Source organism: Mesocricetus auratus, unplaced genomic scaffold, assembly GCF_017639785.1.
Source record: "Mesocricetus auratus isolate SY011 unplaced genomic scaffold, BCM_Maur_2.0 Super-Scaffold_100038, whole genome shotgun sequence".
NCBI lineage: Eukaryota > Metazoa > Chordata > Mammalia > Rodentia > Cricetidae > Mesocricetus > Mesocricetus auratus.
Window position 1 is genome coordinate 11,622,425 of NW_024429216.1, and position 25,735 is coordinate 11,648,159.

Here is a 25,735-nt window from a genome sequence, read left to right on the forward strand (position 1 = left end):
GAACCAGTTTTCAATCTTCTAATTCTCTCCCTCCCAACATGAAAGCCCTCAGCAGACTCTGTCATTGCTGCTTTCGGAATACATGATTTCTAACCGCCCTTCGCCACCTCGGCGGCAGCCACCTGCGTAAAAGCCACCGTCACTTCTCATTGGAACGCTCTCTCTTTTTGAGACAGGGTTTCTCTGTGTTGCCGTGGCTGTCCTAGAACTCGCTCTGTAGACCAGGTTGGTCTAGAACTCAGAGATCCACCAGCCACTGCCTCCTGAGTGCTGGCATTAAAGACATGTGCCACCACAGCCAGGCTTGGAATTATTTTGTAGTCCTCTGCTTAACATTGTTTCATCGAGGTGAAGTTTACACACCATAAAATTGACCACCCCCCCCATTGAGTAGTACTCCAGTGTGTAAATGTACCACATTTTCTCTATTCACTTTTCAGTTGAAGGGCATCTAGGTTGCTTCCAGGTTCTGGCTATTACAAATAATGCTGCTATGAACATAGTGGAACAGATGTCCTTATATGAATGCACATATTTTGGGTATATGCCTAAGAGTGCTGGATCTTGTGGTAGACTGAGTCCCATTTTCCTGAGGAATCATCTCCAAAGTGGCTATACAAGTTGGCACTCCCACCAGCAGTGGAGGAGTGTTCCCCTTTCTCCACATCCTCTCCAGCATAAACTGTTATTGATGTTTTTGATTTTAGCCATTCTGATGGGAGTGAGATGGTATCTCAGAGTTGTTTTGATTTGCATTTCCCTAATGGCTAGGGATGTTGAGGACTTTCTTAAGTGTCTCTCAGTCATTTTAGACTCCTCTATTGAGAATTTTCTACTTAGTTCTGTACCCTACTTTTTAATTGGATCCTTTGGTGTTTTGGAGACTTGCTTCTTGAGTTCTTTGTAAACTTTGGAGATCAGCCCTCTGTCAGATGTGGGGTTAGTGAATATCTTTTAGCAGGCAAATGGAAGGCACTAGAAGAAATCATCGTAAGTGAGGTAACCTAGTCACAAAAACACAAACACGTTATGTACTCACTCATATATGGATATAAGACATGAAGCGGGGGAGTGCCAGCCTACAATCCCACCTCCAGAGAGTCTTGGAAACAGGGAGGACCCTAAGAGAGATATGCATGGTACCCTGGAGAAGGGGAATGGGACAGGATCTCTTGAGTGGACTGGGAGAATGGGGGGAGGGGACAGGGAGCTAGGGGAAAGAGAAGGGGAGAGGAGGATATGGGGGAGCAGGAAGGTTGAGTTGGGGGAAGAATAGAGGAGAGCAGGATGAGAGATATCATAATAGAGGGAGTCATTATAGGTTTGAGGAGAGAGCTGACACTAGTGAGATCTCCAGAGGTCTACAAGGATGACACCAACTGACAATCTAAGCAATAGTGCAGGGGCTACCTTAAATGCCATTCCCCGATAATGAGATTGATAACTACCTTGTATGCCATCCTAGAGCCTTCATCCAGTGGCTGATGGAAGCAGAGGCAGACACCCACAGCTAAACACTGAACTGAACTCCTGGAACCAGCTGCAGAGAGGGAGGATATATGAGCAAAGGGGTCATGAGCGGGCTGGAGAAACCCACAGAAACAGCTGACCTGAGCAAGGGGGGAGCTGGTGGACCCCAGGTTGATGGCTGAGAGACCAGCATGGGTCTGATCCAGACCCCCTGAACGTGGGTGTCAGTGAGGAGGCCTTGGCAATTTTTAGGGTCTCAGGTACTAGATCAGTATTTATCCTTGTCATCTGAATGGACTTTGGAGCCCATTCCACATGGAGGGATGCTCTCTCAGACTGGACACATAGGGGAGGGCCTAGGCCCTGCCCTGGATGACATGACAGACTTTGGAGATCTCCCATGAAGGTCCTCACTCTTCCTGAAGAGTGGAGTGGTAACTGGGTGGGTGGGTGGGGTTGAGGGAACTGGTAGGGGGGGTGGGGGAGGAGGGGAGGGAGACGGAGCTGGGATAGACATGTGAAGCAAGCTTGTTTCTAATTTAAAGAAAAAATTAGCCATCTTGAAGTGTGTGAACCAGAAGCATCAGAACACATTTTACAATGCTGTTCAGTTACCACCACCTTCACGAAACGCTAAGTCATTTTTCCCTACTTTCCCTGCAGTATCCGGCACCAAGAATCCGCTTATTCTCTCTATGGATTTGCCCGCTCTGGACATTTCATCTAATTGGCTCATAGACCATCTGACCTTTAGTGTGTCACATCACGCATATACCATCATGTCTTCAAGAACCATCCATGTTTATGGCTGAATAATATTCCATTGTGAAGATATACCACATTTTGTTCACCTGATCATCCTTGGATGCACATTCAGGCTGTTTACATAGCATGGCTGCAATACATAACGCTGCTGTGACCATTCCTGTCGATGTTTGTCCGTTTGTTTTCCGTTTTCTTGAGAGCGATCCTGGGAGTACAGCTGTTGGGTTATATGGTTATTCCATTTGTAACACTTTTGTGTTTGTGTGTGCGGAAAGGACACAAACGTGTGCACATGCAGACATGTTGTGCGACAAAACTTTTCCTGGGGAGATGGAACACGCACAGCTGCTTGCCCTAGATGTGGAACCCACGGCAGGTCAAAGTATAGATAGATACTACCAAAGTCCAACTTGGCGAACCAGCGAGCTTTATTGGGGTTGCTGCATCACCAAAGCTCACCCCAGCATGGTGACAGCTCACACAAGCTGGGAACCTGGAGCACACTGCACAGCCTGCAGGCCGATCAACAGGCTGTAGAGAGTCTTTTCCAAGTGACTTTGGTCTATACCTCTTCCAAACAACTTGGTTGGTTTTTGCTTCTTCCAGGCATCTGCTCTGGTGTCAGAGTCTTCTTTACAGCTTTCTCTACCACTGAGCCACGCCCCCAGCCCCTCACTGAGGGATTCTAGGCAGGGGCTCTACCACTGACTCTCTTACTTTGGATTTGTGTACTTATTGTGCAGGTATAGTATATGTGTGTGTGTGTGTGTGTGTGTGTGTTTGTGTGTGTGTAGACCAGAAGTGGATGTTGGGTACCTTCCTTCGTGTCTCCACACCGTATTTTTTGAGAACAGGATTTCTCCTTGAACCAGGAGCTCACTGACTGGCTTGATATCCTTCTGTATTTGCCTTGTCAGGACTAGGGTAACATTTGCTGTGGCTGTAGCAATGTACCCTGAGACACACACATATACACACATTTAAAAACCAATAAAGAGCTGGGTGGTGGTGGCACATGCCTTTAATCCCAGCACTCGGGAGGCAGAGACAGGTGGATCTCTGTGAGTTCAAGACCAGCCTAGTCTATAGAGAGAGTTCCAGGACAGCCTCCAAAACCACAGAGAAACTGTGTCTTGAAAAACCAAAAAACAAACAAACAAAAAAAACAAACCAAAACCAAAAAACCCCAAAGACATAATTAATAACCCCCAAAACTAAACAAACTACTGGAGCCTGAGGTGATGGCAAGTGCCTTTAATCCCAGCACTCAGCAGGCAGAGGTAGGAGGACCTCTGAGAGCTTTCAAAGATAGCCTGATATATATAGTGAAATTTAGGCTAGTGAGTGAGACTCTGTCTCAAACAACACCAGAAAAGGACAAGAAAAAAACCAAAACAAAACAAAAAGCAAAAAACAAAACTCTTAGAGCAGCGGCCGTTCTTACAGAGGATCTGGGGTTCAGTTTCGAGCACCAGCGATTTGTAACTACAGTTCGAGGGCATCTGATGCCCCCTTCCGACCTCCGCAGGCACCAGCCACACACGCGGTGCAAAGACGTACACGCAGGCGTAAAACTCATACACGTAAAATAAATAAATCTTAAAAATATGCAAAACTTAAAAGCAGTGCTTACTTTGTTGCGCTGTTTGAGAATTAATGAAGCCGACGCCACGCCGGGCGGGGCGCGGTGGTAGACCTCCTGGAGTCCCAGGACCGGGGAGGTGGAGGCAGGACGGTCAGGAGTCCAAGGGTGTTGGGGAGATCAGCTTGGGCTGCTTGAGTTTCTGCCTCACAAACACCAGACTCACGCACTAACAAAGCACTCAAGCACTAGCAAAGCGATCAGGATAGGCTTAGGCATACACTGAGCGCTGGAAAAAAAATCTAGATTTGTCCTTAAGAGTTGAGAACATCTTTGGAGGTTTCGGACTTGGAGAACAGGATCTTCCCCCGCGCGTGCACGACACTCGGTTCCGCCTCGCCCTTCCGTGTGGGCGCGGCCTGCCCTGACACGGGGCGGGGGAGAAAGGGGGCGCGGTAGGCGGAGTCAAGATGTTACTTCCGGGATCCTCCCTCCGCCCACTCCAGGGCCCACCCTTTTTCTGTGATTGGCAGGATGCCTAGCCAATAATCATCAGAGAGACGACCGACGCCGGGGAGGTCTCCCCGCCCGCTTAGGAACGCTTCTCCCCAGTAGACTAATAGCAAGCTCGGGGAGGCTGGCTCTCCAGCGGGGGCGGGACAGAGTGACGGGCGTCACTTTTGACCTATGGAAATACGGCTGCGGCTGAGGTCGAGCCAATCAGAAGTGAGAAGGCCGGATCTGGGGCGGAGCTGAAACTTCGGCGGTTGAACCGCTCGGTGAAGCGGGGAGTCGGTGGAGAAGGTGAGCGGCGGGTTCCCGGCTCCGGGTGCGGGCGCCAGGCGTGGGCAGGGGGACCCCCACCCCCCCGGATCGCCGCGTCCACGCGGGTGCGCGCCAGGCCCTGGGCAGGCTGGGGATTTCACAGGGTCTTCAGGGCGCCGTGCTGCCCCCACGCGCGACGCGCGGTTAGAACATCGAGGTCCCTCGTCGAATACTGCACCCTGGTTTGTGAGGCCGAGCATTGTTTTGCGTGCACTGCACCGCGCGGGGTGGGCGAGGGGGTGGGGGTCCCCCTGCGAAGCCGTGGGTTCTGAACCTGACTCGGGTTGGAGGGTGGGAGCTTTCCGGGGCTGAGGGGTGTGTCCCCTGGATGAGTGACTTGCCCAGTGTGCAGGCTCTGTGCAAGGGATGTTACTTTTTTTTTTTTTTTTTTGTGGTGCTCGATGTCAAACCCAGCCTTGTGCATGTTAGTCAAGAGTTATCCCAGTACTGCTGAGCTACATCCGTGCCCAAGAATAAACTTTTTTTTGTTTTGTTTTGTTTGCTGAGACAGGGTCTCACTATGTAGCTCTGGATGGCCCGGAGTCCGATATAGATCAGGCAGACCTCGAATGAATAGGAATTATTGTGTGTGTCCTCAAGTGTGTGTTTGTGGGGGGGGGCGATTCCTACCGTAAGATGGGTGTGGAGGTCTGAGGAGAACTTTGGAGCCCTTCTCCCCCTCCGCCTTAGACCCTGGGCCCTAGGGGTCAGACTCAGCTCTCAAGGTTTGCACAGCGCGGAGTTTTACCCGTTGAATCATCGGGACAGCCCCGAATGAACTCGGAAATATTTTTTGTTTTAAAAATTATTTATTTATTTTTATTTTCTGTGCACTGGTGTTTTGCCTGCATATAAGTCTGTGTGAGGACAGTGAATCCTAGAGTTACAGACACTTGTAAGCTGCCCTGTGGGTGCTGGGAATTGAACCCGGGTTCTCTGGAAGAGCAGTCAGTGCTCTTAACCACTGAGCCATGTCTCCAGCCCCAGAAAACATCTTAAACTATATAGTGGCCCACACTTGTAATCCCAGCACTAGAGATACTGAGGCCAGCCTGGGTTACAGAGTGAGTTTGTCTCAAAAACCAAAGCAAACCAAACCACCAACCAACCAACCGACCCAAACAAAAAACCCCAAACAAAGCTCAACAAAACAAGAAGAGAGTGTGGTGCTGGCATGTGTTTGCCCAGGTTGGAGTTCTGGTTCTGCCCTTGTTTACTGAAATCACTAGACTTTGGGTCACTTGTTTAATCCTTTTGGGCTCACACTTTTATGCCACTCCCCCCACCCAGTTTACCCAGCAGTGACTCCCCAGATGTTTCTTTCCAGTATCCTGCTCTGCCCCGAACACCATGCTGTCTCCAAAGGCCAGCCCTTCTTTGCTTGAAAGTCAAGCTGATGTGCAGTTACCCCCAAATAATCCTTTGGTGTCCCCACTCATCACGGCAGACCCTTCCTTCCTTTCAGGTACTTAGGAGTTAGTTGTCCACCGTTCCTTCCTTTCCCTCCCATTAAACACACACACACGCACACGCACACACGCACACACTCTGGAAAGTAAATCTCATCCAGGACTGATGTTGGTGGTACATGCCTGTTATAATCCTAGCACAGATGGGCGTTGGTGGTGCACACCTTTAATCCCAGCACTCGGGAGGCAGAGGCAGATGGATCTCTGTGAGTTCAAAGCCAGCCTGGTCTACAGAAGGAGTTCCAAGACAGGCTCCAAAGCAATACAGAGAAACCCTGTCTCGAAAACTCAAAACCAACCAGCCAACCAAACAAACAAAAAAAAAACCTAGCACACTAGAATCTAAAACAGGAAGATTGTGAGTTCAAAGCCAGCCTGGGCTACATGGTGAGATCCTATCTCAAAAAAAAAAATGAGGTTGATGATGGATGCTTGCCTGGTTTGTGTGAATCCCTGGGTTTGATCCCCAGATCTGGATGGGCCAGGCGTGGTGATGAGCCCCTGCAGTCCCAGAACTTGGGAGATGGAGGCGGGAGGACCCGGAGTTCAGGGGGAGCCTGGGTTGCATGAGACAACTCTGCAAGCAAGCAGAAAGTCAGATCATGTTCCTGTTAACCCCTTCCTGTCTGCTGCTCACCCTTCCCCAGGCCCCACCTGCTCCCACGATCCCCAGATAGTTCAGAGCTTTGTCCCCCTCCCTCTCCCCCTCCAGTCACTACCTTGCTTGAGCTATTGGGGCCATGAGGTCTCGGTGTCCTTTGGACATAGCAAATACATGCTTTGTCCTGCTGTCTCCCCTTCCATCCGCATGGGCTTCCCTCAGATGTCTGAGTGACGGCCCCTCTCCTCCCTTCAGGTCTCAGTTCAGACAGGAGCATCATTAACCCTTCTGGCTGCCAGTCTTGTCACCTGATTTTCCTTGTCTCTGTTATCTGTAGACAGAGGCTCTGTCCCACCTGGTCCCACAGCCGGTTAGCCCCAAATAAACACACAGAGACTCACATTATTTATAAACTGTTTGGCCCGATGACTCAGGCTTCTTACTGGCTAGCTCTCTCTTAATGATTAACCCATTACTATTAATCTATGTATTTCTGCACGGCCTTGTCTTACCAGAGAACGCCTGGTGCATCCTATCTTCCTGGTAGCTACATGGTATCTCCCTCAAGGCTTCTCTCTGCCTTCCCTCTCCCCAGAATTCTCCTCGTCTGGTAGCTCCGCCTATACTTCCTGCCTGGTTACTGGCCAATCAGTGTTTTATTCATCGACCCATAAGAGATCTGCCACTAGTGTTGGGCTCTGTGTAGCTCCATTGTGTTCCTGAAGAGCACATAGGTGTGGAAATAGTTACCATGCTAGAATTAACTACCCTTCCTCTGGTTTCCCCATGGTGGAAGGTGGGCTGGGGGGCTGGGAGGGTCTCCTTCCTGGCAGTGGAGTCGGGTGCAGCGAGCTGAGACTGGAGAGTGACATGAATGACCTTGAATGTCTCTCCATTGCCAAGGCATTGTTCTTTGGTGTCCCCTGAGAGATCAGCAAGCAGATTTATGCCAGGCCAAGGTACTGAAGGGACATTAAGAAGGACAATTAGAAAAGTTTGCTTTTATTTATCTGTATTGCTAGGGAATTGTATGAGATGGGTGAGTGCTGTATGACTGAACCGTGGACCCAGCCTCTCACTTGTGGGTTCTGGGCAAGCTAGCTGTCTCCTCGGAGCCATGCTTGCAGGCTTTGGGATGAAGATTAAGTGACATTTGCGCTGTCAACTAAGATTGGTGGTAAGGGGAAGTGCCAAGCCCTGCAGGGAGCACCTTAGGTGCATTGACTAAGTCAGTCTCAATCCTAGGGCCTCACACATGCTAGGTAGGCCCCCTCCCACCACTAGGCTAACCCTGTAGCCCTCTCTTTTGAGACTGGGTCTCCGGGCGGTGGTGGCGCACGCCTTTAATCCCAGCACTCGGGAGGCAGAGGCAGGCGGATCTCTGTGAGTTCAAGGCTGGGCTGGACCGACAGCCTCCAAAATACAGAGAAACCCTGTCTCGTAAAACCAAGAAAAAAAAATCAAAAACTAGAGACTGGGTCTCACTAAGTTAACCAGAATGGTCTTGACCTCACTTTTGCCCAGGCTGGTCCTAGACTTCGGATTCTACAATCCAGCCTGTGACTAACAGGCCTTTGACCCCAGGCCTGGCTTTATCTGTGCTTTACTAAGGCAGAAGAATCCCAAGAGATGGCAAGTGCCCCATTGGGGAGTGAGGAGCTTTGATCTGAAGCTGTGAGTTCCCAGCCTGCAGCCCTGATTGTAAGGCGTGAGCCATGAGTGAGTCAATGCCCGTAGAGCCTCGGGAAGGAAGGGTGTGTTGGGATGCATAGCCGGAGAGTGAGTAGGAGATGGCTGCTTTGCCTAGCTGTAGGAGCCTCAGTTTCATGGTCTGTAAAATGGGGGGATGATTGTAACATCTACCAGAGGGCAGAATTAGGGTGAGACATTGGTAAGTGTGTTTTGGAGACACGCTAGGTGTGCTGTAGAATTCCACGCTATACTGTAGTGGTCTAGATTGTGGGGTGTCCTATACTTGATTCTAGCAGAAGGCAGAGAAATCATGTTCAGTCACCTAAAGGGCTTTTGTTGTTATATACTCCTGGGGGCAGTGGAGGCTTCAGTAAGTGTTGGGGAAGGACAGGGGTGGAGGAGGAGGGAGCTCTGGCTAGTTCATATTCACCCAGGGTCGGGGAGGCCAACTCAGTGGGGTGGACGTCGGGCTATGTGTCACAGTGCGTGCCATTCCCATGAGAGCTCAGTTAGGCTAGAGATGGGTCAAGTATGAGGTCGTTGGGGACAGACAGCCCAGGGTGGGCTGGGACAGTGATTTGTCCTTGGTGATTGATGGTGGGCTGTGGTGGTTTGGACGGTCCTTTGGTGAGCCCAGTGTGGAGGAGGGTTGTCTTTGCTGCGCTGGGTTGAAGACTGAAATTTTGGAGCACAGTTTGGGAGGAGGAGCTGGGGCAGTGGTGTAGGCCTGGGAAAGAAGTTGGGATTCCGTTTATGAAAGACGATGAGGAGAGGGCTGGAGGCTCGGAGATTGTGAGGGTGACCTCAGTGTCCTGCAGCCGCGGAGGGAGTGGGTCACTGGGGTGCTCCCGGTGTGCGTGTGTGGAATTGAAATGTGGTGGCAAGGTTGGAGCCTCCATGCTGGGAGGCTGGGAGGCTGGGAGGCTGGGAGGCTGGGAGGATGGAGGATGGGAGGATGGAGTATGGGAGGATGGGAGGATGGGAGGATGGGAGGATGGAGGATGGGAGGCTGGGAGGATGGAGGATGGGAGGCTGGGAGGATGGGAGGATGGAAGATGGGAGGATGGGAGGATGGGAGGGTGGGAGGCTGGTTAGAAGGTGAGTTGAAGGGGAGCCAGGAGAGACTCGGGCAGGCTGGAAGTCAGCCACCAGGATGAACTGTGGGTCCCTTAGCAAGGATGGAGTGAGCAGGGAGAGGCTGTCCAAGGGAAGAGAGGTGGGGAAATGGGCGTGGGGGTGGGGCGGGGTGTTGGGCACAGTCTGGGTGGAATCCATGTGGAGTAAGGGGGAGATGGAACACGGGGCAAGGGGTGTGTGCGTGGGCTACCTTGAACATGTGGGCAGACTTGAAACAGAGTAAATGGGGGGAGGGACATGACAATTCAGATTCAGATAGAAAGTGCAGGGGGCGGGGTCCTCGGAGAGCAGGGGCGGGGTCCTCGGAGAAGGGAGGTGCAGGTACGTTTGCAGAGGGGGCAGCACAGGGGAAAGGAAGTGGAGGTCTGCTCAGGCGAGGGCGTTCTGAGACAGGCAGAGGAGTAGTGTGGCGTTCATTGGGTTCGTGCCTGGGAATAGCTAAGGGGCCGTTTCTGAGCCTCCAAGGGACAAAGAGGGGGCGAGGGCAGGGGCGCATTGGGGGAGAGTAGATTTTAGGCCTGTTATTCAGAGGCCGAATGTCTGGGACCTCGGTGGAGGGTGGGAGTGGGCTCGGGATGCTGGGCAGGGGTGTGGGGCACTGGTGGTGCAGGGTGGAGGCCTGGAGATTGGCAGTGGGGATGAGGAAGGCGTGCCTTGAACACAGCTTCCCAGGAGCTCCACCTCCAGTGCCCGAGTAACCGTGCTGTGCTGACCTTGACTGGTCTGCAGAGCTGAGGGGTGGGGTCTGTGGGTGGGGCCTGTGGGTGGGGCCTGGACCACTGGCACTGAGATTAGTTAATACTCCAGGCTTCAGAACTAGAAAGCCGAAGCATAATTGGTAGGGTCTTGTAGATTTTATGGAGCCCCCCCCCCCAAACGTTCCAGAAACCTGAATTCCAAGCCAGCATGGGCTGCGTGTGTACTCCCAAAACCTCTGTTCCCAAACCAAACCAAACTAAACTAAAGCACAGCCAAAGTGCAAACCACCACCACCACCGAAAGCCCCAATTGGGAGCTCTGCGGTGTTGTTACACGTTGTTTTGGGGTCTCGTTATGCAGCTTAGGCTGGCCTCGAACTGTTGGTTATATTTCTTACCTCCTTCTGAGTGCCGGGATAGCTGGTGTGCACCACCATGGCGAGCTGGGAGTCAGTTCCTGGATCCACCGCTCATCTCAGGAGAATGCCTTAATTGTTCTATGCCTCGTTCCTTGTCTGAGAGATGGGTTTAAAAATCGACACCTTCACAGAGCTGTTGGATGAAACCGGATAACAGCACGAAAAGCACAGAGAACTGTGCTGGGCGGGACAGTCCCAGCACTTGGGAGGCTGAGTGGGAGAACCGGAAGTTCTGTGCCAGCCTGGGCTAGAGACGGAGACCCAGCCTCAAAAAGACCAAGGTTGAGGGGCTGGAGAGACGGCCCGGTGGTTAGGAGCCGCTCTTCAGAGGGCCTGGGTTCAGTTCCCAGCACCCACGTAGCGGCTCACAGCTGTCGGTATCCAGTCCTTTGGACTCTGAAGACACCAGGCATGCATCTCTAGGTCTCTGTTTTACCCCCTCTTCAGGGACCCTGGCTATGGAGCAGCCGGCTGGCCTGCAGGTGGACTACGTCTTCCGGGGTGTGGAGCATGCTGTGCGGGTCGTGGTTTCGGGGCAGGTGCTGGAGCTGGAGGTGGAGGACCGGATGACGGCTGACCAGTGGCGCGGAGAGTTCGATGCCAACTGTGAGTGTGCCTGCTGGGGTGGGCTCCCCTCCCCTCCCCTCACCTCCCCTCCCTTCCCCTCCCTTCCCCTCCCCTCCGCCCAAGGTCGGCTTTTTCCCAAAGCTGAGGTTGAGCCCAGTTGTGCCTCTGCCTCTTCTGGAGCTCTCCAAGGTGGGGCAGGGGTGTGGGCCCCATTGGTCTGGCCAGAGGCAGTGGGGGAGGGGTGGCTGGAGAACTTGAGCCTGTTACCTTTGGGCTGGGTCTGATCTCCGGAGGAACCCTTCTTCCCACCCAGTCATTGAAGATTTGACTCACAAGACAGGGAACTTCAAACAGTTCAGCATCTTCTGTAACATGCTGGAGTCGGCCCTCACCCAGGTAGGCACCAACTTCAGGGGCTGCCCAGAGTGTGGGGTGTGGGGCTGTGGATGTCTACCTCGGAGCCTCTTTGGCAGATGCCAGTGGGCAGTTGCGATTCTGGTGACAGTCAGTCTCACACAGAGAACTGAGGTTGCCGGGCGGGGGTGCGGCTTCATGCTCAAAGCCCCCAGGGGGTCACCAGCACCTCGTGATCTGGGCACGCTGGTGTGTGTCTGCAGTTGCAGAACTTGAGTGGTGGAGGCTGGAGAATGAGAGGTTCAAGGTCATCCTTGTCTTAGTTAAGGTTTCTATTGCTGTGAAGAGACACCATGACCACGCCAACTCTTTTTTTTAAATTAATTTATTTTTTTACATTCCAATCCCAGTTCCCCCTCCCTCATTTCCTCCCACTCCCTCCACTCCCCCTCATCCCAACTGCTCCTGGGAGAGGGTGAGGCCTCCCCTAGGAAGTCTATTAAGTCTGTCCCTCATCTCCTTGAGGCAGGACCAAGGCTCCTCTCCACCCCCCAAACCCCTGTGTCTAGTCTGGGCAAGGTATCTCTCCATATAGCATGGGCTCCATTAAGTCAATTTGTGCATTAGAGTTAGATCTTGGACCCACTGCCAATGGACTCATACATTATCCCAGTCACACCATTGTTACCTATATTAAAGGAGTCTAGTTCAGTCTTCTGCAGGTTCCCCATTTGTCAGGCCTGTGTCAGTGATCTCTCACTAGCTCAGGTCAGCTGATTCTGTGGGTTTCCCCATCATGGTCTTGACTCCTTTGTTCATATTATCACTCCTCCCTCACTTCGATTGTGCTCCAGGAGCTTGGCCCATTGGTTAGTTGTGGATTTCTGCATCTGCTTCCATCTCTTTCTGGAAGAGGATTCAGGCTTCCTTGGAGTTGTGGATTGTAGGCTGGGTATCTTTTGCTTTATGTCTGGTATCCACTTATGAGTGAACACATACTACATTTGTCTTTCTGGATCTGGGTTACCTCACTCAGGATGTTTTTTTTCTAGTTCTGTCCTTTTGCTTGCGAATTTTAGGATGTCATTGTTTCTTACTGTTGAGTAGTAGTACTCCATTGTGTAAATATACCACATTTTCTTTATCCATTCTTCAGTTGAGGGACATCTAGGCTGTTTCCAAGATCTGGTTATTACAAATAATGTTGCTATGAACATAGTTGAACAAAAGTCCTTATGCTGTTTCCAAGATCTGGTTATTACAAATAATGTTGCTATGAACATAGTTGAGCAAAAGTCCTTGTGGTGTGACTGTGCATCCTTTGGGTATATTGCAGGGTCTTGAGGTAGGTTGATCACTAATTTTCTGAGAAATGGCCATACTGATTTCCACAGTGGCTGGACAGTTTGCATTCCCACCAGCAATGTATGCCAACTCTTATAATGAAAACATAGTTTCAGAGGTTCAGTTCATTATCTTCATGATGGGATTGTGCCGGCAGATGTGGTGTTGGAGTAGCTGAGAGTCCTGCATCTTGCAGGCAACAGGAAATGGTACCCTGAGCATGGGAAACCTCAAAGCACCCCTCTCCCCCAGTGACACACTTCCTCCAACAAGGCCACACCCACTCCAACGAGACCACACCTCCTAATAGTGCCACTCCCTGTGAGAATTGGGGGCCAATCACATCCAAACCATCACAGCTACAAAGTGAGTTTGAGATGCAAGAGACCCCATCTCAGACAAAAACCAAACCAAAACGAGTAGTGTTGAGGAGTGCTGGGGGATGGCTTGGTGGTTAGGAGCACTTGCTGTTGGAGGACCTGAGTTCGGTTCACAGCACCCACTTTAGGCGGCTCACAACTGCCTGTCACTTTATTACCAGTGGTTCCTACAGCCTCTCTCGCCTCCAAGGGCACCTGCACTCAGCACACACACCCCGACATAGACACACAGAATTAAAGGTGAAACAAATCTTAAAAAACAAATAAAAAAAGTGGATTAGAGTCACAGGGAAGTGTAAAAGAGAGGAAAAACCACTCCACTCTTAGTGTCCTTGTTAAGGTATTGGCGAAGGCTCCAGAGTTGGCCGAGCAGGTAAAAAGGTGCTTGCCTGTCCAGCCTTGTGACTCAGTTCCATGTCAGGGTCCCACCTGGTGGAAGGACAGCAGAGTACTAAAGTTGTCCTCTTACCCCCACGCGTGGCACCAGAATGCAAGTGCACACACACACACACACACACACACACACACACACACACACACACGCATGCACCCACACACGCGTGCAAACACTATTAAAGAAAATACATGATACATTTTATATTAGAAGTACTGGTGAAATCGGTCCAGCTTTTCTTCATTTCTCTCTTCCCACGAATACATGTGTTTGTTTTTGTAGTTGTATGATTACATGCTGTTCATACATTTTTAAAAAGAATTGTGAACCTTTTATTTATTTTATTTTGAGACGTTTTTTCATGTAGCCCAGGCTGCCCGGGAACCCCTTGAGCTCACTGTGTAGCCAGGGATGACCCTGAACTCCTCATCCTCTTACTTCTGGCTTTTAGTACCGGGATTACAGGCAGCATTTGGTGGCCTGGTTTATGTGGTGCTGGGGCAGAACCAGGGCTCTGTGCTGGGCCAGCAAATGAGCCCCAGCTCCAATAGTTCATAAGAACTTAGGCCACATGGGCTAGGGAGATGCCTCAGCGCTTACGAGAATTGCTACTCTTGCGGAGGACATAGGCTGGGTCCCAGCACCGACGCCAAGTGGCTTATAATAGTCTGTAACAGGCAATGGGCCTCCTGATGTGGGTGCTGGGAGTCGAACTCAGGTCCTCCAGAATAGCACACACTCTTAACCACTGAGCCATCATCTCCCCACCCCTGCTGTGCTGGCACACTAACCTGGCCAGGTGTAGCTGCCAGGTGGAACCTGCTACCTCATCAGGCAGCTCCTGTTACACACCTACCGGCCCAGCCCTGGGGTGGTAGAGGCAGGAGGATCATCTTTGGATACATAGTGAGTTTGAGGCCAGCCTGGGTTACATATGAGCCTATCCCCCCAAAGAAACTAGAAAAAATAGCCCAGCTCCAAAACACACAGGAACTCACTGATGCACTTTCCATGGAGGGGCATCTGCACGCCTCCATGGTGCTATGCCTGGCTCTCGTGGGAAGTCCCTGTCTGTGAGCTGCCCAGGCTGGCCTAGAACTCGCTGTGTGGCCGAGGATGGCCTTGACTCCTGATCCTCGTTTCGCCACTCTCCTAGTGCTGGGGTGACAGGCATGTGCCACCGTGCCACGCCACAGGCTCCATTCACTGTGGCCTCGCTGGTGTGACTGTCTGCGTGGTGGAAGGGGCACGTGTCGTTGCTCTTACAAAGATGGTTGCGGCCTCATGGCGCTGCAGGTCTCTGACAACCCCAGAAGCTCTAGGTGTGCGGTGCTGAGAACCCAGGCTCTGTCTAGTGCATTCCCCCATCGTGGTTAGTGTCATGGCCACCAGCCTCCTTGCTGGGAAGCTCAGGAGCCCTGAGACCTGGCACGGTGACTCAGAGGGTGGCTGTGAACATGCTTGCCACCGCCCCTCCTCCTCTCCCACAGAGCAGTGAGTCTGTCACCCTGGACCTGCTCACCTACACAGACCTGGAGTCCCTGCGGAGCCGCAAGCTGGGGGGCCGCCCGGGCGCCTTGGCCCCCAGGTCGGCACAGCTCAACTCCAAGCGCTACCTCATCCTCATCTATTCCGTGGAGTTTGACAGGTGGGCACAGTGGCTGGCTGAGGGCCCAGGCCGGTGGGCAGGGCGGGGAGGAGCCCCCAGTGCCAGTGGCCGAGACGCATGTACTTCACGTGCAGAATCTGTGTCGTTTTACTGTTGTGACCGGCTGTAAGTGGCAGAAGGGTCCTTGCTAGCATCAGCTGAACCCAGGGCAAGCTCTCTGCCACTGAGCTATGTCTCCAAGTGCTGTAGACATAACGGCTTGTGGCATAGCCAGACACCAAACAGATCTTTGCCTTTTTTTTTTTTTTCTTAGAATTTCTCTGTAGCTTTGGAGGCTGTCTTGGAACTCACTCTGTAGACCAGACTGGCCTCAAACTCGTAGAGATCCACCTGCCTCTGCCTCTGCCTCCTAAGTGCTGGGATTTTTTTTTTTTTGAGAGAGGCTCTCTGTCGCCCTGACTGTCTTGGAACTCACTATGTAGCTCAGGCTGGCCCTGAACTCAGAGAAATCTGCCTGTCTCTGCCTCCCGAGTGCTGGGATTAAAGGTGTGACTTTGTAGCCCAGGCTGGCTTAGAACTCAGTGTTTGGACTTGAACTAATGTCATTCCTTCAGCCTCGGCTTCTCAAGTGTTGGGATTACAAGTGTGTGTCACCTTGGCTGGCTTTTAAGTGGTTGTTTCTTTTGTAGCCTTGACTTATTTAGAACTCATAGTGTAGCCCAGACTGGCCTTGGTGGGAATCCTCCTGCCTCAGCCTTCCAAGTACTGGGATTACCAGCTTGTACCACCACACCTGGCTAAGGGACGGTCTTTCTTTGTGTGTGTTTTTTCTTATTTTTAAAATCTTTGCATGTTGAGTATGTCCTTATCTCTTCATGGTAACAGAATAGCTGTCGGACCTCTAGGCTTTGCGTCTTTATCATAGCAGGAAGAAAAGGAACAGGGCTTGATGGTTAGAAGTGCTCATGTGTTGGGAGCCGAAGCCCTGTCCTCTGGAAGAGCAGCCTGTGCTCTTGACTGCCGAGTGAGCGCTCAAGGCCCTTCCCTTTAGTCTTTAACTTTTAATTCTTCTTATTTTAGTTGTTCAAATTTATTTAACTTTTATTTTATGTGCATTGATGTCAGATTCCCCAGAACAGTTGTGAGCTGCTATGTGGGTACTGGGAATTGAACTCAGGACCTCTGGAAGAGCAACTAGTGCTCTTAACCTCTAAGCCACCTCTCCAGCCCTCACCCCTTTAAATTAAAAAAACAACAACAACTTTGTTTTATGTGTATGGGTGTTTTGTTTATAATGTCTTCAGAGACCAGATGCCTCTGGGATGCCCTGGTACTGGGATTACAGTTGTGGGTGCTGGGAATTGAACCTGGGTCCTCTGTAAGAACACCAAGTTGAGCCATCTCCAGTCATTCTTTGTCCTTCTTTATTTATTCATTTATTTTATTTTTTTCAGATAGGGTTTCTCTGTGTAGCCCTGGCTATCCTGGAACTCTCTTGTAGATCCGCCTGCCTCTACCTCCCAGGTATTGGGATTACAGGCTGGAGCCACCACACCCGGCCAGGAATGGCTCTTGAGTAGCTGGGCAGCAGGGTCCGTCTGTCCTGGTGTCTGGGGTAGCGAGTGGGAAGTTAGCAATCCTGTAGGAACTGTGTGTGGTGGGGCGGCACCTGGAGGCGTCCTGTAATGACCCCAGCTCAGGGCTGACTCAGCTCAGGCCATCTGGTGTCTCCCAGGGTAGAGTCTGGGTTGGATTGTGCTTAAAGATGGCACTTCCTGTAGAGGTCACGTGACAGTGCCTCCCCCGCAGGCAGGGGGGAGGACAGTCAGGACAGTCAGTCGAAGCTTAGAGGTGCCTGGGCAGGACTGACTGGGAGGGGAGTTTGTGAACAAAGAACCTAGAACCAGCTGCTTTCCCAGCACTTGGGAGGCAGAGGCATGTGGATCTCTGAGTTCTAGGTCAGCCTGGCCTGGGTAGAGAGTTCCAGAACAGCCAGGGCCACACAGTGATATGCTGTCTCAAAATCCCAAACAAGGAAAACCCTCAAAACAAAAATCCAAGGCTACAAGCTTTTGGGGACTGCGTGTGCTTGTGTTCTTTGGTTCACAGACCTGTACCCTCGGGTGGATCTTGGCCTCTGAGCTGCTGCGGTTCTGATCCCCTCTCTCAGGATTCACTACCCGCTGCCCCTCCCGTACCAGGGCAAGCCGGACCCTGTGGTCCTGCAGGGCATCATCCGCTCACTGAAGGAGGAGCTGAGACGCCTTCGAGGGCTGGATGGCGGCCAGGATGCTCGTGATACTCGGGAGGCAGAGATCTGGCACCTGAGGGAGCAGTGAGTCTGGGGGTGTGGTGGGTGTGGGGGTGGGTGTGGTGGACTGGGGAGGGGGTCCCAGGAGGAGGCGCGGAAGCAGGAGCACCAGCAGCAAGGAAGGGCGGGCTGCCCGGCTCTCCGCATGGGGTGCCTAGCTCAGGGGAATGGATGCTAACCAGCAACCGTGTGAGCGTGCTGGGCGGAAATGGGAGCTGTGACCACTGGCAGAGGGAACAGCACGTGAAAGTCCTCCACTGAAGGTGAGAGCGGAGAGACTGAAGCCTCTGCCTCCCGCTGTGTTCTGTCATCCATAGGCAGGGACTTGGTCTCTCCCTGGAGGCGGCCAATTCTTTGAGGAGGACTAGCGATATTAGGACACTAAATATTACTGTATGGTATGCATGTGTGTGTGTGTGCACATGTGTACACACCGTGGCATGTGTGTGGAGTCAGGTCTCTCCTTCCACATTTACATGGCTTCCAGGGGTCACCTCAGGTTGTCAGGCGTGGCGGGCATCCTTAGCCTCTGAGCCATCTCGCTGGCCCATTTTTTTCTTTCTTTTCCTTTTGAGGCTGGCCTCAAACTCTCTGTGTAGTCAAGGATGACCTTGAACTTCTGGTCCTCCTTCCTCCAGATCCTGGGTGTCCTTGGGCTTCCAGGCAGGGCCCGGGACTGAGCCCAGAGCATCATGCGTGCTAGCCAAGAAGGTTCCCGTTCATTTGTGGGTGAAGGTCTCTGTTGCGTTTGCCCATGGCAGACAGAAGCGGTTATCCTCACAGCCGCCTGTGAGACAGACATTGCTATCACCACCACGTTCCAGAAGCCCAGGGGCGCTAGGGGACTTTGCCAGGGCGCAGTGAATTGCATGGCCGGGCTAGACTGTGCATGCGGCCAGCACTTGTGCACTGTTGAAGGTGCCAGCCCAGACTGAGTGCCAAGTGCTGCTGGAGAGGAGTGGCCTTCTCTCACTCGGGGTACACTGGGTAGCAGGAGCCAAGGGCGCTGCTGGGTGGAGGCTGAGGGACTTAAGCTCCCTCCAAGCCACACCTGTGTGCAGCTCCCAGACTGGCCACAAGGTGGCGACCTCTAGCCCTCCACAGAACTGGTAAGGTGTCTAGAAATCTCTGAGCTAGGGGTGAGCCCTCCCTGTGGAGTTCTAACTCTGCCTCCCCCTCCTTCCCTTGGAGACAGGGGTTTGCTGCATAGACCAGGCTTACTTCCTCCGCCCTGAGTACACACATTTCACCACTTCCCCACAAGCAACTCCACAGGACGAAGCTGCCCCAGGGCAGTGTCCAGGCAGAGGGGAGAGGCACTCCAGCCAGTGCCAGCTCTACAGAGGCTGGTGCTGGGGGTGGGGAGGGGAGAGAGAGACAGAGAGAGAGAGACAGAGAGAGAGAGAGAGAGAGAGAGAGAGACACAGAGAGAGAGAGAGAGAGAGAGACAGAGACAGAGAGACAGAGAGACAGAGACAGAGACAGAGAGACAGAGACAGAGACAGAGACACAGAGACACAGAGACACAGAGAGAGAGACACAGAGAGAGAGACAGAGGGAGACAGAGAGTGAGAGAGGAGAGAGAAACAGAGACGAGACAGAGAGACAGAGAGAGAGGAGAGAGAGACACACACACAGAGACACACAGAGAGGAGAGAGAAACAGAGAGAGACACAGAGAGACAGAGACACACAGAGAGAGACAGAGAGACAGAGAGAACCTATTTTTAAGCTACCTTCGTGTGTTTGTCAGGTAGAAGTGTTTCACTGTTTCGCTCTTGTCTTGTTCCCCTCCTTCCCTCCTCCCGCCATCCTTGTCTGAGGCCGGGTCTCTCTGTGCAGCCCTGGCTGTTCTGGAACTCGCCCTGGAGACCAGGCTGGCTTTGAAGCCACAGAGATCCGTCTGCCTCTGCCTCCCGAGTGCTGGGATTAAAGGCGTGGCCACCACATTTTACCAGTTCTTGAGACTGTTGGCTACACTGCCGTCTTCTGAGGGGATGATCCAATTCCGTCATTCTTTCCACTTTTGTCAGCTGGGGTACAGAAGTACGCTCTCCCCGGGAGGGAGAGACACGATCAGTGCTGGGTCTTCTACGCACCTCTGGTAGAGCACTGAGCTGGTTCTCATCCTCCACAAACACCAGCAGCTTCTGCTGTCAGGGCCATTGTGAACTTGTGAATTTGAAATTAGTTGAGCTTGTGTTGGTTCCCTTTGACAGCTGTGACAAAATGCCACAGATTTGGTGGGCATAGTGGCGCACACCTTTAATCCCAGCACTTAGGAGGCAGAGCAGGCGGATCTCTGAGGCCAGCCTGGTCTATAGAGCAAGTTCCAGGACAGCCAGGGCTACACAGAGAAACCCTGTCTCAAAGACCAAACACCAGTGGAGTGGGTCATTGAGATGGCCCCCTGGTAGAGGAGCTTGCCGCCAAGCCTGACCAGAGCTCAGTCTCTGGGACCACACGGTAGAAGGGGAGGACCAATTTCCACTAGTCGCCCTCTGACCTCCACATGAATGCTATGCATTCCTTTGTGTCTGTGTGCATAGACTCAAATAAAGAAATGCAATGAAAGTTAAAACAGAAGCCAAAGGAAAACCACCGAACTGTATTCTGTCTCCCTCTGGAGGCCTGCGTCTGAGAGGAGCACCTGGTAGCGGCAGCTGCTCTCTGGCTTGTGTCCTGGTACTCTGGTCTGGGCTCTGTGGACACCCTCCCCTCCCCTCCCCTCCCCTCTCTTCCCCTCGCCTCCCCTCCCCTCCCCTCTCTTCCCCTCCCCTCCCCTCCCCTCTCTTCCCCTCCCCTCCCCTCTCTTCCCCTCCCCTCCCCTCCCCTGCCCTCCCCTTCCCTGCCCTCTCCTCCCCTCCCTTCCCCTCCCCCCTTCTGTGTCTCTCTCCTCTCAGGCCTGCCCTGAAGATTCAGGAGAATCATTTTACCTCACTACCCATATCAGATCTGTAAAAGTCCCTTGTTTTGCTGAATAGTAGAGTATTCACACGTACCAGGAGAAGGCTTTGGATATCTTTGGGCATGTAGGGGCCAGCGTTCAACTCACCACAGATGTGATCTAATCCATTCATTGCACCAGATTTTTGTTTGCATGTTAGTGTTGTCTTTGGCCATGTGGAATTGTTCATTTTGGGTTCTATATCCTTTTGGAAGGACCTCAGTAATCTTTTCTGTTTTGCCTTTTATGTGCAGATGTAGAACCCAGAGCTTGTACATGCTAGACAGCTGTTCTACCAATGAGTTCCCCCTTCACTGGGGAACTCTAGGCAGTTGCTTTACCATGGAGCCACGCCCCCATCCCCTCACTGGGAGATTCTAGGCAGGGGCTCTACCACTGAGCCACACCCCAGCCCCTCACTTGGGGATTCTAGGCTGGGGCTCTACAACTATTTCCCCAAGATGTTTCATTTCTTCTATCAGGAGCTAATGTTAGCATGAGCTGCTCATTACAAGTGTTCACTGTCATTGGGCTGATGTTGCACTTAGCATTTTTTTTTTCTTAGTGGAAAGAGCCAGAAGACAGGAACCTTTTTAGAAAGAGAATATACTGTCTGTTCTTACTTTCTCCTTGATTTTACACCCTGTTGAAAAATCGTAGTTTCCAAGCTTAGTAACAGTTATTACTATTGTTTTTAATCCCAGATAATACCAATTCAGTGACTAATGAGACTTCTGAGTAAAGGTAGATTTCTTTGCAGCCTCTTTTGGCCTGAAACTCTGTATCCCACTTGCTAACCCTGTGTTCTAGTCACATATAATCCTGCAGTGTTACTCCACCTTTGGCACAAGCTTATGTTTCTTGGAGCCTGCTGGCCACCCCCTTCCCCTGACTCTGGTGACAGTTCCCGAGGCAGGAGGATCACTTGAACTCAGAAATTCAAGCTCAGCCTGGGCAATATAGCCAGAGTCTGTCTCTACACAAAGTGTTTTCATAGTTCCAGAGTCAAAGCTGCGGAGAGGTCCAGTTTCCCCATCTGGTCCCTCTTCTCTGTTCCTCCATTCCCATAGGCAATCAATCCCTCCTTCTGAAAGTTTTTCATGTAGCCCGTTTTTAAGAATATAAACACGCATAGATAAGTTGTAACTCCTCATTTCTTTTTTTTTTTAAGGGACTAGGTAAATATATTCTGCACTGTTTAAATTAGTGAAATCCAGCCCCCAATCCTTTTCATGACAGCTCTCCTCTGTACGAGCCACGGTAACTCAATTAGTTCTGCCCGTGGACGCTTAGTTCCCTTCGCTTTTTGCTATTTATAAACGGGAAGGAAAAGCCTTGCGTATGTTTTCTTAGGGGTCGGTTAGCAGAGTAGCAAGTAGTCGTTTTTGGCTGGGGAAGAGTTCGGGCTGGGAAAGGCTTGGAGGTGGGAGCAAGGGCCGGAGGGCTAGGCTTGCAGCAGGCATTTTGCGCCTTGTCCCCATACTGACCTCTTCACTAGGACAGATGTGCCTGGTTGAGGGACGGGTGGAAGTGAAGTGGCCTCAGCATCCTTCCTGCCTCGGAGGGGAGGGCACAGGACCAGACCCCTCCTCGGGGACTGCATTCCTCCTTCCAGGACAGGGGGGGCCCTCGGGGACTGCTTCCCGTGGAGCAGTTGGGAGGGGCTCACGGTGCTCGGGTCCTTTCCCCCTTCTCAGGGTGACCCGCCTGGCGTCGGAGAAGCGCGAGCTGGAGGTGCAGCTGGGTCGCTCCCGAGAGGAGGCGATGGCCGGGCGGGCGGCTCGCCAGGAGGCGGAGGCGCTGCGCGGGCTGGTGCGGGGCCTGGAGATGGAGCTGCGGCAGGAGCGGGGCCTCGGGGGCAGGGCTGCGGGTCGTCGCAGCCAGGACTGCCGCCGCCTGGCCAAGGAGGTGAGGGTGCGGAGCCGGGGCGGGTGCGGAGCCGGGGCGGGTGCGGAGCCGGGGCGGGGAGGGTGCGGAGCCGGGGAGGGTGCGGAGCCGGGGAGGGTGCGGAGCCGGGGAGGGGCCGCCGCCCTGGACCTCGGTCGGGTCTGGACTTCGGCGCCCTCCGCTTCCCTCCGCAGCTCGAGGAGATGAAGGCGTCGGAGCGCAACCTGCGAGCGCGGCTGAAGACGCTGAACAGCGAGCTGGCCGTGTACCGAAGGGGGTGAGAGGCGGGGCCGGGGGGGGGCTTGTGGGGGAGGAGCTCAGAAACGGGGCGGGGCCAGGTCAGGTAACTGAGGAGTGGGCGGGGCTTGTGGAGAATCGGGCCGGGCCGGGAGGTGGGTTTGGGTGTGGGGTGGAGTCTCAGGGTCAATTGATCCCCGCGGGAGCGGTCAGGGAGCCGTCTGCGGTCCTCGATCGGCGAGGGAGCGGTAGGAGAGGGAAGACCTCGGAAGGAGGCTCCCGCGAAGGTGTTGGGATGCAGGGAGGCGGCAGGCAGTCCGGGAAAAGGGCTTGGAGGGTGTCGTGAGCCCGGGTGGCAATGCTTGGGGAGGTGGTGGGCAGGAGGCGGGGCGGGCTGGCGGGTGGGAAGCTGACCGCAGACCCGGTGCTCCCAGGAGACGCACCCTGCCGCCGCCGGCTCCAGCCCGGGAGGATCGAGCTTCGTCGTCCCGGGAGCGCTCCACGTCTCGCGGCCGCGCGGCCACTCGATCCTCGTCGCGGGAGAGCGGCCGTGGGGCCAGGGGTCGCGGGCGGCCGGCGCGCCCCCCTCGCCCTCGCCCACAGGTCTGTGGCTGCCCCGGCCTCGGTGGGGAGGCGGACGGGGCCAGCGCCGACAGAAGCCTCCTTCCCCCGCTGTCTAGGTGGCCGGGCGCCCCGTTTTGACCCCACAGCCTTTGTGAAAGCCAAGGAGAAGAAGCAGAGGGAGATTAGGATGAAGTAAGTCTGCCTGCTTGCACCGATGGATCCTCGGGGCTCGGCCCTTACTCGTTTCCCGTCCCACCTTAACTCCTCGGGCTCCCACGTCTGTCCCCGCTTCGCCCCATCCTCCAGTCCCGGCACTGCTCTAGGCTCGAGGGTCTCCGGCCCCCTCCCCTGGCCCCTCCTCCCCTCCCCTGCTCCCCCTGCACACTCAACCCCCTCTGGCGGCCCCGCCGCCCTCTCCTGACCCGGTTCTGCTCTCCGGAGCCCTCCGGCGCGCAGCTCGTTTCCCCCCACGTGGCCTCTGGTGGCCCCGGGCTGCGGCTGTAGCTGGTTCCCTTCCCGGCTTTAGCCCCAAGTCCCCGCTTTTCCAGGCAGCAGCAGCAGCGGAACCGAATGGGCAGTGGAGGAAGCGGGGACGGCCCGTCCGTCTCGTGGTCTCACCAGACTCGGCCCGCTACTGCTGTGACAGGCCGAGGGGACGCCGCCAACCGCTCGCGGAACCGCAGCTCCTCGGGTAACGGGCTGGGAGAGGCGGCGTCGCTGCTGGTGCCAGGCGGGCCCGGTGGCCCGCGGGGCCTGACGCCCTCTGTCTCCCCCTAGTGGACAGCTTCCGCAGCCGCTGCTCGTCCGTCAGCTCCTGCAGCGAGTTGGATTTCTCCGAGTCGGCTTCCAGGAGGTAAAACTTGTGCTCTGGGGAAGGACCCTCAGGAAAGGGCGCCCCGGGGAGGGGGGGGGAACAGTGTTTTACACGGGAATCAGGTGACGGGGGCTGGAGGTCTTAAAACCGCGCAGGTGGGGCAGGAGGGAGGTACCACAGATGGCCTGTGGTCCTTGACTGTCTTGTTTCCTCAGTCGTCGCTGCCGTGGCCGTGGGAAACCACCCAGCCCCACACCCTGGAGCGGGTCCAAGACGGTGAGGGTCATTCCCAGGCTGGGCGAAGGGAAGGGCAGGGTTAAATCCCAGGTGACCACCCATGACTCCGTTGTCCTGCGGAAGCCAGATTGTAGAGGGAACTCTAGAAAGACTCCAGAGGCAGGGTGTTTGGGGCCCTGAGACCGCCGAGAAGAGCTTTAGTGACCACAGTGTGTCGTTGTAGGATTCGGACCTAGGATGTGGGTTAGCTAGTAGGATGCCCGTCTGGCACAAGGTCCCGGGTGACGTATGTGTGGTGGCGCTGGCAGGCCTGTGAACCCAGCACTCAGGAGATGGAGGCAGAAGGATCCAAAGTTTAAAGCTAGCCTCAGTTACAGAGTGAGCTTGAGGCTAGCCTGGGCTATGTGAGATCTTGTGTCCAAAAGAAAAAAGGGGAAAAGAAGATCCTTTCCTCAGACGGTGCCAGCCTCTCCTCCCAGTGTGTCTGAGGGCGCTTGGTGAGCCTCTGCCCCTCAGGCTTCGCCAGCTCAGCCCTGGGAGGGCTCTTGTGTCAGAAGGGGGCTCTTGGCTCTGTGGTGACCTGTAGATGCTTGGACTCAGGACCCCCAAGGGCCTTGGGGGACAGGAAGAGAAGGGGTTGCCTGACCCCTTTCCTGCCTCTCTGGTCCACAGAAGTCTAGCACTCGAGAACGCACCAATCACCAGAGACACCTGGCCAGTTCTGGGGGCTGGGTCCCCATCAAAGGTGAGCCAGGGACCCCATATTTGCCCCTCCTTTTCCCTCCAGCATCCCAGAACCCCCTGGGGGGGTAACAAGGGCGGTTCGTTGACTCCTTGCTGCTTTAGGCCTGTCATGGTCTGGTGTCCATCCAAGTGTCCCCTCCCCACCCCCAACACCAACCTCTGCTTCCACAGAGTACGGCTCTGAGTACCAAGGCACTGACATGGCTGAAATAGATGCCCGCCTGAAGGCTTTGCAAGAGTACATGAACAGGCTCGACACTCGGTCATGACCCCGGAGAGATGGCGCCCTCATTTCCCATCCTGCCGTCAGTGGGTCTGGGGTGGCGGCCACACCCCTCCCATGCTCCACACCTCCAGGTGCTCCTGGAGTCTCAGCCGTGTGAGGCCCTGACCCCCCCTCTCTCCCAGTAATGCATTGTAGGAGAAGAGGGTATGTGTATTTTGTAAATAAACATGGTTGTTCGTGGCCCCTTAGTTTATGAAGCAGGGTTAGGGATGGCGTGGGAAGACGGGAGGATGACCTGATAATGGGACCTGAAAGTGTGTCTGGGCTGCTGGCTGTCACCTGGAGGCAGGTGGGCACTAGTGAGCTGCATGTGTTTGGCCAGACTGCAGGGGAGTGGCGTCTTGCAGCGTGGTCCACATTGGTTCTTTTGAGGGAGTGACACAGGGCCTGCTTGGAACTGATT

At 53.8% G+C, this 25,735-nt stretch overlaps 1 protein-coding gene and 1 long non-coding RNA gene across 2 annotated transcripts; one reads left to right on the forward strand and one right to left on the reverse strand.

Annotated features, from left to right (window-relative positions):
- Window positions 1-1,479: 1,479 nt before the first annotated feature.
- Window positions 1,480-4,810, reverse strand: LOC110339339. The gene is made up of 3 exons (XR_002381460.2): window positions 3,869-4,810; window positions 2,322-2,452; window positions 1,480-1,540 (listed from the first exon to the last, which is right to left on the reverse strand). It is a non-coding gene; the product is annotated as an uncharacterized LOC110339339 (long non-coding RNA).
- Window positions 4,628-25,512, forward strand: Ccdc61 (coiled-coil domain containing 61). The gene is given in 15 exon segments (XM_013125419.3): window positions 4,628-4,707; window positions 11,106-11,264; window positions 11,539-11,621; window positions 15,188-15,345; window positions 17,477-17,641; window positions 22,261-22,471; window positions 22,645-22,727; window positions 23,122-23,269; window positions 23,272-23,290; window positions 23,368-23,443; window positions 23,800-23,942; window positions 24,029-24,104; window positions 24,281-24,341; window positions 24,975-25,047; window positions 25,218-25,512. Coding segments are annotated over 14 exon segments (1,542 nt in total). The 5' UTR covers window positions 4,628-4,707; window positions 11,106-11,116; the 3' UTR covers window positions 25,316-25,512.
- The last annotated feature ends 223 nt before the right edge of the window (window positions 25,513-25,735 follow it).